This window comes from Zalophus californianus, chromosome 13 (genome assembly GCF_009762305.2).
Source record: "Zalophus californianus isolate mZalCal1 chromosome 13, mZalCal1.pri.v2, whole genome shotgun sequence".
Classification (NCBI taxonomy): Eukaryota; Metazoa; Chordata; class Mammalia; order Carnivora; family Otariidae; genus Zalophus; species Zalophus californianus.
This window is the reverse complement of record NC_045607.1, coordinates 53,937,645-53,956,874: the sequence shown is the minus strand read 5'-3', so window position 1 is coordinate 53,956,874 and position 19,230 is coordinate 53,937,645. Positions and strand designations below refer to the sequence as shown.

General features: G+C 39.3%; 1 protein-coding gene across 7 annotated transcripts in view; it reads right to left on the bottom strand.

Annotated features, from left to right (window-relative positions):
• The window catches only part of FREM1 (FRAS1 related extracellular matrix 1), a 175,862-nt gene that overhangs the window by 55,201 nt on the left and 101,431 nt on the right, over window positions 1-19,230 (bottom strand). For 4 of the 7 annotated variants that reach the window (XR_003523839.1, XM_027616577.2, XM_027616575.2 and 1 more), the window contains 4 exons: window positions 12,773-12,995; window positions 8,183-8,327; window positions 4,286-4,427; window positions 1,426-1,621 (listed from right to left, as the gene is read on the bottom strand). Coding sequence is in view for 6 of the 7 variants with exons in the window: in XM_027616577.2 (XP_027472378.2) it covers window positions 1,426-1,621; window positions 4,286-4,427; window positions 8,183-8,327; window positions 12,773-12,995 (706 nt within the window). In the remaining variant the exon portion in view is untranslated. Of the gene's footprint in view, window positions 1-1,425; window positions 1,622-4,285; window positions 4,428-5,229; window positions 5,308-8,182; window positions 8,328-12,772; window positions 12,996-19,230 lie in introns of those variants that run through there. The other 3 variants (XM_035723760.1, XM_035723761.1, XM_035723762.1) reach the window with 3 other exon arrangements.

The window sequence follows — 19,230 nt, the reverse complement described above, 5'->3', positions numbered from 1 at the left end:
TCCTCCACGTTTCACTTTCGTTTCCGGAGAGACTCCAAGGCCTTCAGAGATGAAGGATCTTCTAGTTGGAAAAAATCCCCAGATGGCTGCATAGAACAGAACTCTCCTTCACCCCAGTGAATGCATCATGCTTAGTAGCCAAGGGCAGTCTGTCCTAATACATTAGCTGTCTGCACGATACATTACATGTTGCATTACATTTTGCCTGGACATGTATTGACGATGAACATAGTAGCCTTACTTTTGTGGAAAGAAAGAAATGCGTACAATAATATCTAGCTTCTCTGAGGGTCACTTATTGGCCATCTTCAAGGAGCACATTTTACAACCAGGAAACAAGCAAACAAAATGCGTTATTTTAGAACCCCAAATAAATATCTCAAAATCAATCAAGCTGACTGAAACTAAAAAGAGAAAGATTCAGGATAATTGTAATTCTATCACACATGTGATATAAGATTTGTACTGCCCTCTGAGCTTCCTGGCAACAAGGCAAAAAAGGAAGCATTCTGTCAATCAAGAATGCACTGAAGATCCAAGAATATGCTTGGTCCTAGGAATACAGAGATCCTGGGATGATACAGATGAACAAGAAATGAATGTACCTTCTTCACATAAACTCTAAGCAACATTATGGGGTAGTGATAGATGGGTGTCAAGGGCTTACACTTTGCCTTGTTGAGCTTCCTTCCCAGTATTTTTTTTCACCCCCCCTCCTTCTACCATTTATATGCTACTGAGTCCCATTATACCAATGGGTCTGCTTAATTCAAGAGCAGCTTATTATCTCATGGTGTTCTCCCTTGTCCCCAAAATTGTTATTAGCACTTTCACAGTGAAAAGAGCAACAGTCTAACCTTTTCCGTGACAAAGTTCCTTTTTGTGATTTCTAAATTTTAAAAAATGTGTATTTCTTTTTATTATTATATTGGAAATGCTTTTCCTCCGAAACTTCGTTTTCAAGTAACAACTCTCTTCCTGAAAATAAAATTAGAGTTATCACATTGATTTGGTAAAATGTTACTTACAGCAGAAAATCCTGACTCTTAAAGCAGCCTGTGCCGCCATGTTGTGGGCAAGACTGGATTTCCAATAGGCTTTCTGAAATTCTAACAACAGCAAATAGATGGGCTACTCTCATGAATCTCATAGCTGCCAGGCAGAGCAGGTGAGGAGTCAGGGAAGCAAATCGTAAATGATGGAATTTCAGATACAAAGGATGGAAGAAAGAAAGTCAAAAAGAGAGGGAGGTAAAGAGAACAGGAGAGGGGCAAGAAAGGATGGATGGATGGATGGATGGATGGATGGATGGCAGGAAGGGAAGAAGGGAGGAAGGGAGTTAGTTGAAAATCTTTGAGTGCTTACATCAGCTCACTTCTGGCTATAAAACTTGGTCCCAGAAAACCTTGAGAGAGATGATTTTACCTTTTCCCATATCCTTGATGGTGATGTGACAGTCAAATGCTGGTGATCTGTTGTCACCATCCCAGAGGTAGAAGGTGAAGCTGTCTCGGTCCTGGGAATCCATCGCCCCGGTGTGTGTGTATCTGAGCAAGTTCAGATCCACTTCCTCCTGAGTGCATTTCATGCCAGGGTAGAGAGGGACCCAGTTCCTCCCTATCTGAAAGGTGCCAGAGTTAGTCAGCCGCTTGTGATTTTTCTTTCCCAACTATGTTAGTGGACATTTTCCATACCCCCTGTAAGCCTCCAATAGAAATGATATTTCAGCGAAACTCTAGATGCAATTTTTTTTTGCCATTTTACCTTATTTTTTTCGTTTCAAAGAAATACATTAAAACAAATTAAGACCTGGGGAAAAAACTACCTCCAACAAAAAGATTTTTTGACAGTCGTGTGGCAATTCAACAGCGCTGCTACTTCCAAGGTATTTATCATGAGCAATCATAGCTGATTAAATATTCCAATTAATGAGAGCAGGTGGGTAATTGAGCTCCTGAAATTGATTCTTTAAAAATTAAATATGTTTCATTTGAGGGTTCCTTTTTTTTCAGTTCCTATCATTATACAATTAATCAAACTTATTTTTTCAAACTGGTTTATCACTGGACTTATCTGAAGTAGATAAAACAAAAATAGAACGAATAGATTTACTCCCAGTACATTTTCCAGCCTTACGGAAGCCCACAGAAAACTATCAAGATCCCAGCCATTCCCTCTGTTTATGTCTTGAGGCAGCCAAAAAATGTAACTGCAAATATCAGATATTATTTTTTATCAGAATCTTCTAAAAACAAGCTAACATCAGTCAAGCACATACTCTGTACCAAACTCAGTGCAGAAATTGTGGTATTCTCAATTAAAAGAGGTTTTTATGCTAGGGGGAACTGACAACTGAGAGTATTCAAAACATAATAAATCTGTATCTGATTTATAACAATTTTCTTGTTATTCTCTGAAGATACATAACTTTCCCTAAGAATAGCTCATGAAAGTCACTTGACATAATTCAAGAAAAACGTCATCTTACAAATTTACTGTACAATATTATCTTGTACTTTTCCTTGTCCGGTTTAAGACACTAAAATAGAAATTTAAATCCTTGGTGTTTTGGTGTTTTTTTTTTTCCTTTCCTCTGACACATTATTCTACAGACTCCCAGTTCCTGGCAAAAGTGCTTCGCCCTCCCCTCTCCTCATTGTGTTACCGCTTCTCTTCACATCCTATTTGATAAAGTTTCCTCCTCTTTAATATTCCTGCTCATCTGATGTTTGTACGGAGGTATGTTCTGCCCCAGTGCTCACTTGGTAAAAGTTAGTTATGTTGTAATATTTAAGGTCATTATGTGTTTCCATCCTAAGATCTATTTGCAGATTTAGTTTTTAAAACAGTCTCTTTTGGGTTTTAAACTGGACAGCCTGCAATTCTATTTAACTTTTTTCTTTTGCAATCTTCATGAAAAGTAAATACAGAAGAAGATAGCTTTTCCTGTCTCTCATCTCCATGCAATTCCCCGTTTGCACTCCCAAATGCCGGCTCCAACTTGACAAAATCCTTTGCAAGCCCCCAAAGAGGAAAAAAATAAGAGTCAGATTCAAGGTGGGGCAAACTAAGGAAGGTCAACAAGAACACAAGAACACTTGAGAAAGTCCAGGAGTCCTAGAGTCCTCGTCTCTGGTCTCGGAGAGGCTTGGCCAAGCCCAAGGGAGCTGGGAGAGAACTATGTGGTGCCATACTGGGAACCTGGACCCATCTGGATTTTCACATACCCAAAATACTTCGCTTCCCATGCTACCCAAATGTGTGAGCTCTCACTGCATTTCTGCTTCATTACTCTTTGAAATGAAATAAGGACACAGCTGTACCTCAATTTAAATCAGTGATTGCTCTTCACTCTGATTCTCTATGGTGCCTATGACCTAAGATAATCAAGCTGTTCCATGCAGGATAAATCCCTGCTGCTCTTCTAGGACTGTGTCGACATTATATTAAAAGTTAAGCATTCAGTCAAATAATCACATTGGGGATGGTTGGTGGTGGTTGTTGCTAGCCTTCATCCATCATTCAAACAAACATTTTGATGGATTACTCATGGGACCTTTTCAAATGACTGATCTATCCTGTGTGTTGGGCTACTCCTTGGGCATCAAGCACACAGTCTGAATCAGACTGGTGAGCACCATTTGTGAAAAGACTGTCTTTTCTCCACTGTATTTTTGCCAAAGATCTGTTGACTATATTTTTGTGAGGGTCTACTTCCGGGCTCTCTATTCTATTCCATTGATCTATTCGTCTGTTCTTTCATCAGATCCACACTACCTGAATTAATGCAGCTTTATAGTGAGTCCTAAAGCCAGGCAGCCCCATTCCTTTAACTCTGTTCTCCTTTTTGTTCACTATTTTGTGCATTTTGCCTCTCCATACAAACTTTAGAATCAGGTTGTTAATATCTACAACAAGTGCTCTACAGAGTCTATTCGAAATTTTTTTTAAATCTGTGGGGAATTAAGATATCTCAAAGGATGCCTGGTTCTCATCAGCAATTAGACAACTTGCTTTACCCCCCATCACCCCCTCTCCCGAAATTTAGGTACAATTCCGGGGGAGAAGGAACAATGAAGAATCTTAATACTGATTGAATTTACCCTGAGTTGAGTAAGAAAATTTAGCATGGTGTGAGTTCACCCCAAACTAAGAAAATTAAATTTTCTACCTCTGGGCAAAATGTGGCTATTGGAGAATAAATCCAGTTATAGAAATCTGTGCACTAAGAAAATTTATACCTGCTACATTAGTTTTGAAAAATAAAAGTAAAAAGGCCACTAACCTTAAGTTGAAGCTGCCCATTTTGGGGAAGCCTTTCAAACAAATAGTCAATCTTCTCCCTGGGTGAGTCTTCATCTATGGCTGAAAGAATGGCACTAGAAATAATACGAGTTTCACCCATTTTCACTGTAATTTCAGCCTTCCTGTAAAAAGGAAGATGTCTAGGTTGATAGGAAAATAGAAGGCATTGCTTTCGCAGGGGTCATTCACAATGACTATTACAGTTCCCAATCTTCAACAATTAGGAAATGCTATTCCCTATCCAAAGTACTGCAAATGCAGAGTCGGACTCGTGAAACAGGCTCTGATTTCACTTTACACATGAAAGTCCTAAAAGACAATTAGTCAGCAACAATGAATGTGGTGTGAAGTAATTAAGTACTTCTGATTGTTTCTGTGCATCGAACTACACCATTTTATGTTGTAATTTACTTAACAGAATGATTTTATTTCCAATATCTTACTAAAACAACAGCTCCGTGACATAAGTAAGCAAGATATTATCATTCAAATTTTACAGATAAAAACTTACTTAAAGATTAAATGGCTCTGGTACCCTTTATGAAGCACCATTATGAGTTTGGTGATGCTTAGGCAGTCCATGGCCCTCTACATTACCCTCCGTTTCCCTGGTAACGTTCCAGGTAGTGAGCATTCTCTTCACAGCGACTGATCTTTTCCAAATACTAGAGCTGCCAGGTTAGCCCCTAGCATCCTGAAGACGGGGCTGGGATGAGCAACTGCTGCTTCTACCATAAACACTGCAATTGTGGCTTTGCAAGTCCCCTCTCGTGCTATTCTTCTCCCAGCCGATATAGCCATTTTCCCTGGTCTCACCAAAGTGAGGAAGGGATTTCTTTCCATCTCTGTTTCTAGCTTTCGGTTTTGGTCACCACACATGGCCAAACGCTGTCCAACTTGACAGCTTGGTTTCTGATGAAAACTGGTGAAGTTTCCTCGGGATGCAGATAAAGGACATTTCAGTAGCATCAACTGGCATTCCAATAGCCTTCCATGCTCCTGCTGACAAGCCAAAGCCCAGACACCTCAGTTCGAACCTCTTTCACTTGGTGACTTTCTTGCCCCTGAAGGACTGACATCTTCCCTGGCAAGAGGAGGTGATTTTTGCCCACCTCTTTCCTAGAGAATATGAATCCCATTACTCTAGAAGGCCAACAAAGCAGTTGACTGGTTGATTCTGGAGATGAATGGTGCCATTAATAGAAACAGATCAATCAAAACAGGAAGGAAGCCACTGTAATGAAGAAGATAAGGAGTTTGGTAGGAAGAAAAGTGTCAGATTTAGATATCAGAGTGGCCAAAGGAGAAGAAAGTATGTCATAGTCTGAGTTACCCTGAAAGGGACCATGAGACATGGACTGGGGTGCAGGTCATTTATTTGCGAAGTGATCCCAGGAAGCAAGAGAGAGAAGTGAGGAGCAAGACAGGGAAGGAGGAATAAGGCAACAAAAGGTGTTTTTACGACTCTGGGGCTCAGCGCTGCTGGGGATCCTTTGAAGAATCATATAGAATATGCTTCAAATTGTGCTTCTGGGGCACCTGGGTAGCTCAGTCAGTTAAGTGTCTGCCTTTGGCTCAGGTCATGATCCCGGGGTCCTGGGATGGAGCCTGCTTCTCCATCTCCTCTCTGCCCATGCTTGGCTCTCTCTCAAATAAATAAAATAAATAAAATAAAATATTTTTTTAAAATTGTGTTTCTGAAGGATGGGAGTGTGGGACATTTATTTATGCACTAGCTCCTATAGGTTGAGAGCTACCGTCAGAGTGTTTTCTGCTCTGTCTGGACTTGGGCCAAATGAGCTTCACAGAAGGCCCTGAGCCACAGGACAAGTGGAGCGACACATCGAGGCACTGGTAACGTGACCCTGACAGTGAGCCTGGGCAAGAGCAACTACAGTCACAGGGGGGACTGAGGGAGCATGACCCAGAGAACCGAAAAGCATCTACTACAGCATCTAAAGGGAATATCAAAGAAATGGAGTCAAAGACTCTAACAAGGTGCAGCAAGGAAAGACGAGCCATTCAATTCAGTAGGAAAGCCAAGGGTAAATTTTAAGGGAGCAGCTTTAATAAAGAGGGGGAGGTTGGGCAGAAATGGACATAGTGCAAGCTATTCCTCCAAAGAGTCTGGCACTGAAATAAATGAGGAACTGGGTCATCTTTGTGGCTTTAGGGTGAGAAAAGCTGCTAATAATGATAATAACTAGCACTTAGGAGCACTTCCTGTGTACTAGCCAGTCTTTCAAGCACTTTTATGTATTTTAATTTATTTAGTCCTTGCAACCACCCTATGAAGAGGAGACTGTTACTATCCCCACTTACAAAGAGTTTGACAAAGAGGTGAAGTGACATGTTCGAGGCCACACAACTGGTTAGTGGCTGAACCAAGGCAATCTGGCTCCAGAATCGGCTCTCTTCACCACTAATTATATCCCTGTGTCTTGTTAGCAGAAGGAATGAGAAGGGAGGGGCTGGAGATGCAAGAGAAGAAAGTCATGGAGCACATTCTGGGAGGAGGCAAGAGGACACACGTGAAAGTGAAAGAAGAGGGAATACAACTTCCGCTCCACAGGAGAGAGGGGAAAAAAAGAAAAGAAAGAAAGAGGAGGGATTTGGAAGCAGAGCTGAAGGAGATTCGGTGATTCTGCCAATGAAACTATGTCAGACAGTTTAATAGCAAGAACGCAGCACAAAACAGGAAGTCAGAGTTGAGTGAGTGCCCCATTATTTGACCTGTCCAGTCTCAGTTTTCTCAGCAAGGATAATAATACCTACTTCCCATAACTGTGGTGAGGATTTAAGGAAATGTCTGTTAGAAGAGCCAATACAGCGTCTGTCACAGAGTAAGCACTTAATAAACACCCGTTTGCACCTCCCTTCCTCTTAGGTACAGTGAGGTCATCAGAAAGAGGTTTTGTAATGCCACAATACCGTTCCTATTTTCATTTTTATAAATCCAGGTCACCCCAGTCCAACAGTCCAGCTAGATCATAGAAAACAGAAAGTTCTGCTGCAGACTTTTAGTGGAACTGATGTCTGAGACGCAACCTTCCAAAAAACTATCATCAGAAGAAGCAGACACTTCTCCATGCCCAGCACCAGACAGCTGGGCCTCCTCAAGCTTCACCCTTGTACAGTTGTGTATGGTGGTCAGTAATACGAGCAATGGCTGGAGCTACAGAAATGTAACTGATAAAGACTCTGTACCCTATGATCGAACTGATCAACTACAGAGGGAGATACCAAGATGGTCTGCAATTAATCACCTCAGAATTTTTAAATGATCGTTTAAGTGATCATTTTGATATCAAGTGGCAAGGGAGTACTGATCCCGATGGAACATAGAGGAACATAGAGGTGGATCATGAAATAACCAGACGATGAAAGCAATGGCATTTGTACGTTTCCCTCAGCCACTCTTGGTTAAAAGTTTGGTTAAACCCACAGGGAGGATTGTCTGCTGTTAATATTATCACACTTTAGTTAAGTCCATACATCTACTGGTCTTTGGTGGGTGTGTACACAGGTGTTTAAATACCCCATACAAAAAAAATAAATAAATAAAAAATAAATACCCAGTACACTGTTCATTCCATACAGTAGGTTCAGTATTTCTTAATTATTTACAACTAACTAGAACTTTTAGAGGAAAATCAAAAAATTAAAGGGTGAATTTAAGAACTGTTAGGGAGACATTACATTATCTAACATTTGCACTAGAAGTTCTAGGTGTCTGAGTAGGTGGGACAAGTTGTGATAGACAGGAGCTGTCAAAGACTTGTTTCTCCCTGGAAGACAGACATGACATTTGTACCTAGTCTTCCAGATCTCAGAATTTTCTAGAACACCTGAAAGGGAATCTTTCTGGGGAGCTTACTTGCTCAGCATTGGTTTCTCATCATTAACTGGGGTGATCTCCACAGAAATCGTTCTTAATATCTTATGTTTCCCATCTGACAACTGGACTGTAAAGTCATCAGCAAGGCTCTCTGAGTCATCATGCACATACATCAACTTCAGTCCTGGAAGAAAGGGGGGGAAAAAGAGAGAGAAAGTAAATCTTTCTTATGATTAAGCCATTTCAAAACACACATAATCTTTTTTAATTTCCAAGGTATTGGTATCAGCGAGAGTTCGTTAACGCAATAGGGTGAAATTAAACTGTTTTATGAAGTAAGACTGCCCTCTTAATTTGTTAAAAATTCACATTTAAACACTTAAGTACTTGATAAGGATCTTTTTTAGAAATCAGTGAGGAAAGCGTATATTACTTAATAAACTGTATGAGAACAGTGGTTCATTACTTGGAGAAAATTATAGTTAGATACCTACCTCAAGCCAGTAACCAAAATAAATTCTAGATGAAGAAAAACTTAAATATAAAACTACTTTTCAAAAACCTACATAGCATTCATATGAAAATGCAAGAGACTCAGAATAGCCAAAATAATCTTGAAAAAGAAGAAAGTTGGAGACTCACATTTCCCATTTTCAAAACTTACTACAAAACTTCAGTAATCAAGACAGTGTGGAACAGGCATAGAATAGACATGTAGATTAATCTAATAGAAGAGAGTCTGGAAATGAATCCATACATTTACAAGCAACTGATTCTCATCAAGAGCACAAAAACTGTTCACTGGGGAAAGAGAGGTCTTTTCAATAAGTAGTGCTGGGATGACTCAAAAACCACAGGCAATAGAATGAAGTTGGATCCCTACCTCACACTAAATACAAAAATTAACTCGAAAGGGATAATAGGCCTCAGTGTGAGAGCTAAACTAGAAAAACTGTTAGAAGAAAACATGAGTAAATCTTTGTGACTTTGAGTTAGGCAATGGTTTCTAGGTAAGACACCAAAAGCACAAGTGACCACAACAAAACAAAATAAAAAAAGGCAGATAATTTAGATCTCATCAAAATTAAAAATTTGGGGCTGCAAATGATACTATCAAGGAAGCAACACAACAGTCCACAGAATTGGAGAAAATATTTACAAATCAGATACCTGATAAGGAAGGGTCTAGTATTCCAAATACACTAAGAACTCTTACAACTCAGTGATAAAAAACAATCCAATTACAAAATTGGGAAAAGATTTGAGTAGACTTTTTCCAAAGAACATAGACAGTATGTTCTCTTTCCATGTAAGAACATAAACAAATAGCCAATGAACTTATTAAAAGATGCTCAACACTATTAGCTATTAGGGAAATGAAATCAAAATCACAATGAGATACTATCTCACATCCATTAGGATGGCTATCATAAAAAAATAGACAGTAACAAACGTTGGTGAGGATGCATAGAAATTGGAACTCTCATACATTACTGGTAGGAATGTAAACTGATACCATTACTTTGGAAAACAGTTTGGCAGTTCCTTAAAATGTTAAACATAGAGTTATCATATGACCCAGCAATTCCACTCCTAGATACACACCCAAGAGAAATGAAAGTGTATATGCATACAAAAACGTATACATGAATGTTCACAGTCAAAAGTGGAAGTGACGGGACGCCTGGGTGGCTCAGTTGGTTAAGCATCTGCCTTCGGCTCAGATCATGATCCCAGCATCCTGGGATCAAGTCCTGCATCGGTCTCCCTGCTCACCTGGGAGTCTGCTTCTCCCTCTGCCTGCCACTCCCCCTGCTTGTGCTCCCTCCTCTCTCTCTCTGACAAATAAATAAAATCTTAAAAAAAAAAAGTGGAAGTGACCCAAATATCCATCAACTGATGAACGGATTATACAAATGTGATATGTCCATACAATGGAATATTATTTGGCAATAACAAGGAATGGCATAGTACTGACTCATGCTACAATATGGATGAATCTTGAAAACATTATGTTAAATAAAAGAGACTAGTTACAAAAGGTTATATATTCTATTTATACGATTCTGAAATGTCAGAACAGACAAATCTACAGAGACAAAAAATACGTTACTGGTTGCCAAGGGTTGAGGAAGAAAGAGATAAGAATGACTGCTAATGAGTATGGTATTTCATTTTGGGGATAATGAAAGTGTTCTAAAATTGATCATGATGATGGATATACTAAAAACCTCTGAATGGGAGGTTTTAAAGGGGTGGATATTATGGCATGGGAATTATATCTCAATAAAGCTCTTTGAAAAGATTTGAAAGAAAATACAAGTAAATATTTTATTTCTGAATATAGAACATCTTCCTATACAAAAACAAAAGAAAAAAATGTAAAGAAAAATAATGATAAATTTTGCCACTTATAATTTGTGATTTCTGTACTTAAGAACATGAATTAAAAGGCAAGTAGAATAGAGAAAAACTTATCTGTAATATATGTGACCAAGATGTGAAGCATCAGTATTTAATGATCTCTTATAAGTTAATATAAATCAATGGAAAAATAAGCAAGAGACATTATCAAGCAATTTACAAAAGGTGAAACAGGGATGGTCAATACACATGAAAGTATGGTAAATCTTACTCATAATTTAAGAATTTCAAATTAAGATAACAATGAGAGACTGCTATTGACTACCAAATTCACAAAAGTTTTTAAAAATATCCATTCTTGACTAGGAAAATAGACATGCTCATGCATATCATGGAATGGCAATTTTTCCTTAAAAGTATTATAAATGCTAACCTTTTTTACCAAGTAATTTCATTATAAAAATTTATGCCAAAAAAATTCTAAGAGATGTGGACTAAGATTTATGTTACAAAAATATACGTAAAATATGTTTATGTGTAACAGGTAATATCAAGAAATGAAAAGCCATCTGCATATTTAAAAACAGAAGACAGTTGTATAAAATTACAGTGCAGTGTGCCTATGCAATGAAAAGCTGGAGTTACTGCAAACCGTTTTCAATCAGCACTTAAAAAGTAAGAAGTTTCTTATAATTGATAAGGGAAAAAAATAGATTATATAATGTGGTTGCAGTTTTGTAAGTCCTATATGTTTGGGGTGGGGGGATGTATGTGAGAATATACTAAAGTTTTTTAAAAATGTAGCCATAAATGAGTCAAAAACAAAGATGAAAATCTAATCTCTCAGAATGTCACCAAGTTATTGACCAAAGTATTAATCTATGTAAACCATTTATTTCTTCTTCAAAATCATTGTATAGTGCAAACTTCATATGCATGCTTATTTAACCTAATAATATAATAAATAATAATATTTAACCGAATTAAAAAAAACAGACTTTCTTGAGACCAAAATTTGAATTATTATTCCTTTCCTTTATCTTAAATTTGAGAAGAAAAACACCATAACAACATATTGTATTATTTGATACACATGGTTATTGATTTGGTAATATCATCACTTAAGTCCCACAGTTCGTTTCTTTGCAACTGATAAAAACTGAGAAATATATGAATTAACTTTTCAAACTCAAACGTGACACAATGCGGCACAACTATTGCAAAATAAACTATGGAACAGAGCGCTTACTCTGGTTGGGGAATGGGAAAAATGTAGACAGAAAAAGTGCTAAACCAGTGCTGGATGGAGCCAACACAGGAAAGGGATGGTCTGGAGTGCCTGGCAGGTGGGTGGGGGTTGGGGAGGCTCCTCAGGGAGGTCAGAGGTTACCTGGTTCTGAAGGCATGGTGCTGGCTGACCCAGCAAACGGGGTTCAGGTTGGGGAAACAATATGTGAAGGCAGGAAAGAGAATGAGAGTAGGCAGTGATTCTAGAACCACCATTTCCCCAATATTTGAAAGTATGTTTATATTTGGAAAATGGGATAAAATTGATTTTTTAAAAAGAGTAATTAAAATATAATTTAGGCTGCTATTCCAATATGTCATTTCCTTAAAGAACAAATTATCTCCACAGAGAATAATGAGCTATTACATGTGGTTCTATATTTCTTTAAAACATAGAAATTTTGGCCGACAAATCTCTTCAAAGTTAGATCCGTGATCTCAGTAGTTTTAAAAAGGAATTTTTTATTACATCATGAAAAAGTTGAAGCTAAAACACCCAAAATCACAAATATCATTTTCTTTAAAGATTTATTTATTTATTTATTTGAGAGAGAGAGAGAGCACGAGCAGGGGGAGGCATAGAGGGAGAAGAGAGAGAGAATCTCAAGCAGACTCCCTGCTGAGTGCAGAGCCCACCACAGGGCTCGATCCCACAACCATGAGATCATGACCTGAGCCAAAATCAAGTGTCAGACACATAACCGACTGAGCCACCCAGGCGCCCCACAAATATCCTTTTTAGTGATGCTCCCAAAGTGAAAGAAAACATATTATTTCCTTTTTAACTACCCACTATCTGTAACTGAGGCTCCATGCCCTACATTAATCCAGAGCTCAAAGAAAACCCTTGAGGGATAAATGAATAAAGTAGTTGAATGCCATTTCTTCACTTCCTGTATCTGAGGCTTATTATTATCTTTTCTGGGCTAAATTATTAAATCATCAACAATAAATGAATACAAGTGGAACATGATCTACCATTCTTGAGAAGTTCCAAGGAAAAGTTCTGAACAAGTTCATGCTTCTGGCCAGGGTTCACAGGCTGCTTATTTTGAGGAAAGTCTTTGCTAAGCACCCCATTGATGAGGAGGCCATGGCGTGGTTTATGAGTGATGCTGAACAGCAAAGCGTCCTTGGGAACATCTAGATCAGCAGCACTGATGATGGAGGAATCCAGTTCTTTCATCTGACCCTCACATACCTAAGCGAAAACAAGTCAGAAAGTCAGCTGTGTCAAAATAAAATTTGTCTTTCTTTTAGCAAATTGCTCAAAAGAAATAATTTTAAGATATCCTATTGCAAATTCTCTCTGAAATATGTGTGTAATGAGTCCTAAAAAGAAATGGCTGGTTCGGGGCGCCTGGGTGGCTCAGTCGTTAAGCGTCTGCCTTCAGCTCAGGTCATGATCAAAGGGTCCTGGGATCGAGTCCCACATCAGGCTCCCTGCTTGGTGGGAGGCCTGCTTCTCTCTCTTCCACTCCCCCTGCTTGTGTTCCTGTTCTCGCTATCTCTGTCAAATAAATAAATAAAATCTTTAAAAAAAAAAAAAGAAAGAAAGAAATGGCTGGTTTAACATGAGCTTAGAAGAAAAGAATAAATCTATTAATCTCTCGCAGGTTGTCTCTGAAGATTTCAAAGCAGTTTATTCATTTCCCTAAAGGACAAAAGATACACACACACACACACACACACACACACACACACACACACACTTTTTTCCCCATAATGCAAAGGTCAGGGGAAAAGCAATCAAAAGCATGCTTGCTTTCTGGAAGTCAGAGAGTTCAACTATAAAACTAAGGGTAGACCCTTCACCTTCAGATCCTAACCTGTTATTTTAACCTCCAGAACCATGCTGCTTTCACGATTCTTACGTTTCTGCTTTAGAAATGGTATGAATGTCTGCCATATGCACTGGGGGTATTTTATGTTTCTAATTTTTGTCACTGCAGGAAAACCTTCTGTATTTCAGTTGCAATCAACAACAATCAAGAAGGATGTTTCTGTATGCATAATAGTGTTTATTTTAATTCTGGGTCCCTCACCTCTCCCCAATCCTCATGCCTCAAATTTTCCTGAACCACCTCTTCCTACCCCCACCCCCCCACTTTGGGTTTCATAAGCCTTTAAACACAAAGAGAACTGACTGTTTTTCATCTCAAGTAGGATCTAGCCATTTAGAACTTGACATGGTACTTAGCTGTCTTGATCTTTTTCTCACAGCAAGAATAAAGAGAACAAAGAAATATTTGTTTCCTCTTTTGAAACAAAGCAAGACCTAAATAATCAGAGTGTATACACTGAACAGATGCTTATTGGTAATCTGCAATGCACTGGGCCTTGTGCTGTGGGGAATACAAATATTCTAAAGAATCAAAGTCAGATGAGACCATGAAGGCCTGTCCGTCAGTAATTATAAAGCAAGGAAGAAAATTATCTAATGCTACTAAATATGGACAAACAGGAAGTGCAAAAGGGTGGAGGAGACCAGGAGTGTCTTCATGGCAGAGTGAGCATGTTAGCCTTGAAGGATACATATGGTTTAGATTTGTGAAAATGCCCTTTCTCTTCAGCCTCTCTTACTGAGAGAGGGTTTCTGTCACTAGCGTCTATGCACTTGCCTGAAGAAGAATCACTTGCCATTCTGATCCTTGGGTGAAAATGATGCTGGTTTTCTTGTATCTGGCCTTACTTATTAAAGACTAAGATGGCATCATCATTTAATGTGCAATAATATAATTATGAAATCATCTTTGGTGGTAATTTGCCTTTTTCTCCAACAATTTTAATAAAGCAACCTAAAATATGTTCTAATTACCCTTCTTTATAAAGCTTAGGACTCCTGGACTCACTATATGGCAACCTTTCTCGTTTATAAAGTGGTAAATTACTTCACATGACTGGGACATTTCGTTGAAAAAACTGGACTCTTTTTTGCACCTTTTGTTTAGTGAGATCCTAAATAAAAGGTTTAGATCAATACACACAAAATGCAGAAAGTAATGCACTAGTAGAACATTTTGAAATGGATTAGAATACCTTAAACTAAAAGCTCCTATTTTTTTTTACGAGTTGCAGCCCAACCTGACAGAAGCTTGACTGTCTACAAGATAAATGCACTTTTCCACAAGAAAGCAAAATAAATATGGCTATTTTTAAAAATCACATGACTCTTAAAGCCAGCTCTGCCTGTAACACAGGGGCTCTGTCTCTGTTACTCTTCAACAGCTTCTGTAAGGAGTGCACAGGTAAAAAGCATGATTACTTTCAGAGAAGAGCAAGGGACAATTTCCCGGCGGCCTAATTATTTCAGAAACTCCAACCCTAGGTGGATACAAGACAACAGAGGTAGGTATAGAAAGAGTCATCTGCAGAGTTCTTCCTCTCTCTCATAATTACTGATGTGCTCTCCAGAGCACCCCAAGCGTCCAGGGAAAGGGAAGGGTACAAGCTGGCTCTTAAATTTCTTTGCAAAGTGACTCTCATGTACCATTAGGAGTCAGTAGACAATTCAAGTCAAATAAAGATTTTTGCCTTTAGAATTTGATAATTTTCAGTGACAAATAAGGCTAGATAATGGCTTCAGAACAGATAATATTGGCTTTGGTAAATGGTCAGAAAAAAGATGGCAAACATAACAATAATACGAATGGGACCTACTTACTGAGGGACTAGTGTGTGCCTGACCATCTGGATCATCATGGTTACACCTTAAGGATCTGATACACATTTTGCAGATAAGGAAATGAAAGAGAAGTATAGAGAGAAATAACTTTTCCAAGACCCTACAACCAGGAAATGGCAATACCCAAGTCCCTCTTAATTCCAAAGCCTGTGTTCATCCATTTAATCAAGATTTGCTGTGCCTATGTCTGAATTAAATAATCATATATAAAGAATAGAATTGTTTTAAAAGATTATATGCTGAGGGGAAGGGAGCAAGATGGCGGAGGAGTAGGAGACCTGGATTTCGTCTGGTCTCAGGAATTGAGCTGGATAGGGATCAAACCATTCTGAACACCTACGAACTCAACAGGAGAGCGAAGAAAAGAATAGCAACACACTCTGAACAGAGAAGCGACCACTTTCTGGAAGGTAGGACGTGCGGAGAAGTGAATCCGAGGTGATATACGGGAGAATAGATGGGGGGGGGCGGGTCTCCGTCGGCCGCTTCTGGCAAGTGATAGAGCCGCGGAGCACAAAATCAGAACTTTTAGAAGTCGGCTCCGCTGAGGGACGTCGCCCCAGTGGCTAAGCGGGGGTGGAACCCTCACGGGACAGTGTGGTCTCAGGACCCTCGGGGTCACAGAAAGACCGGGGGTGCCTGAGTGCGGCAGAGCTCCCAGGTATCAGAGCGGGAAAGCCAGCTGCAGAGACGGAGCCAAGGAGTGGGCTCTCAGTTCAGGGTTGCCATAAAATGTAATCGGTGACAGTGGGGCCACTGCTCCTCCAGCAGGGACCCAACAAGCGGCAGATCCGGGGAGACTGCCCTTCCTCCCCGGGGAGGAGCAGCGCGGGAACGCACCGCAGGGATCTGCTGGGTTTGGAGACTCCAGACGGGGTCGGGTGCCAGAGATAGAAACGCTCGGTCACAGGCCGGGTGAGCACGGAGTGCGGCCGGAGACCTGGGAGATGGGAGTGATTGACTGCTTTTCTCTGGGGGCGCACTGTGGAGCGGGGCCCCGAGTTCTCGGCTCCTCCGGGCAGACATTGGGAGGCCGCCATTTTCACTGTCGTCCTCCCAAGCTGTACAGAAAGCTTGCAGGGAACAAAAGCTCCCGAGAGCAAACCCGAGCAGATTACTTAGCCCATACCGGCAAGGGCGGGGCAATTCCGCCTCCAGCAAGGACATTTGGGAACCACGGCTACAGGCCCCTTCCCCAGAAGATCAACACGAACAGCCAGCCAAGCCCAAGTTTACCGATCAATGAGAACAGGAGAACTCCAGCGCTAGGGGAATACTGCACATAGAATTCATGACTTTTTTATCATGATTCATTAGTCTTTCAAAGTTAATTCTTTTTTAACTTTTTAAAAAAATTTTTCTTTTCCCCATTTTCAACCAACATCTTATCAATCCCTTTCTAAAAAAAATTTTTATTTTTCATTTTTAGAGTCATATTCTATCCCTTCATAGTAGTTACCCTTATTTTGGGCATATATATCTAAGTTGTTCGCTCTTTAAAATTTTGAGATACAGTTTCTCCTAACATATCAAAATATACCCTAAATCTCTAGTGTATGGCTTTGTTCTAGTCTCCTGCCTGATCACATTCTCTCCCCTTTTTTTTTCTTTCTTTTTCTTTTAATCCTCTTCTTTCTTTTTTCAAACAACTTCTTATCAATTCCTTTTTTAAAATGTTTTATAATTTTCATCTTTACAATCATATTACATCCCTTCATCATATCTACCCTTATTTTGTACATATATAAGTCTTTCTTTCTTTAAAATTTTGGGAGGCACTTTCTTCTAACAGACCAAAATACACCCAAAATCTAGTGTGTGGCACTGATCTATGCACCAACCTGATCATATTTGATCATATTCTGTTTTTCTTGTTTTGTTCTGTTTTTGTTTGTTTTTATCTTTTTCTTTTTTTTTTTCCTCTTTCTTTTTTTTTTTTTTTTCTCTTTCTTTTTTCTTTCTTTCCCTTTCTTTTCCCCTGGTGTCAGGTCTTTTCTGATTTGTTTAGAGTATATGTTCTTGGGACGTTGTTAACCTGTTAGCATTTTGTTCTCTCATTCATCTAGTCTCCTCTGGACAATATGACAAGATGAAAAAAATCATCTCAACAAAAAGAATAAGAGGTAGTACCATCTGCCAGGGACCTACTCAATACGGACATTAGTATGATGTTGGACCTAGAGTTCAGAATCATGATTTTAAAGATACTAGCTGGGCTTGAAAAAAGCACAGAAGTCATTAGAGAAACCCTTTCTGGAGAAATAAAAGAACTAAAATCTAACCAAGTCGAAATCAAAAAGGCTATTCATGAGGTACAATCAAAACTGGGGGCACTGACTGCTAGGATAAATGAGGCAGAAGAGAGAATCAGCGATATAGAAGACCAAATGATGGAAAATAAAGAAGCTGAGAAAAAGAGAGATAAACAACTACAGGATCACGAGGGCAGAATTTGAGAGATAAGCGATACCATAAGATGAAACATTAGAATAATTGGGATCCCAGAAGAAGAAAGAGAGAGAGGGGCAGAAGGTATATTGGAGCAAATCACAGCAGAGAACTTCCCTAATTTGGGGAAGGAAACAGGCATCAAAATCCAGGAGGCACAGAGAACCCCTCTCAAAATCAACAAAAATAGGTCAACACCCCAACATCTAATAGTAAAACTTACGAGTCTCAGAGACACAGAGAAAATCTTGAAAGCAGCTCGGGAGAAGAGATATGTAACCTATAATGGTAGAAACATTAGACTGGCAACAGACCTATCCACAGAGACCTGGCAGGCCAGAAAGGACTGGGAGGATATATTGAGAGCACTAAACGAGAAAAATATGCAGCCAAGAATACTATATCCAGCTAGGCTGTCATTGAAAATAGAAGGAGAGATAAAAAGCTTCCAGGACAATCAAAAACTAAAGGAATTTGCAAACACGAAACCAGCCCTACAAGAAATATTAAAAGGGGTCCTCTAAGCAAAAAGAGAGCCTAAAAGCAGCATAGACCAGAAAGGAACACAGAAAGTATACAGTAACAGTCACCTTACAGGCAATACAATAGCACTAAATTCATATCTTTCAATAGTTACCCTGAATGTAAATGGGCTAAATGCCCCAGGCAAAAGACACAGGCTATCAGACTGGATTAAAACACAAGACCCATCGATATGCTGTCTGCAAGAGACTCATTTTAGACCCAAAGACACCCCACACCCCACCATTGAAAGTGAAGGGGTGGAAAACCATTTACCATGCTAATGGACACCAAAAGAAAGCTGGGGTGGCAATCCTTATATCAGACAAATTAGATTTTAAAACAAAGACTGTAATAAGAGATGAGGAAGGACACTATATCCTACTTAAAGGGTCTATGCAACAAGAAGATCTAACAATTGTAAATATCTATGCCCCTAACATGGGAGCAGCCAATTATATAAGGCAATTAATAACAAAAGCAAAGAAACACATTGACAACAATACAATAATCGTGGGGGACTTTAACACCCCCCTGACTGAAATGGACAGATCATCTAAGCAAAAGATCAACAAGGAAATAAAGACTTTAAATGACACCCTGGACCAAATGGACTTAACAGACATATTCAGAACATTCCATCCCAAAGCAACGGAATACACATTCTTCTCTAGTGCCCACGGAACATTCTCCAGAATGGATCACATCCTAGGTCACAAATCAGGTCTCAACCGGTACCAAAAGATTGGGATTATTCCCTGAATATTTTCAGACCACAATG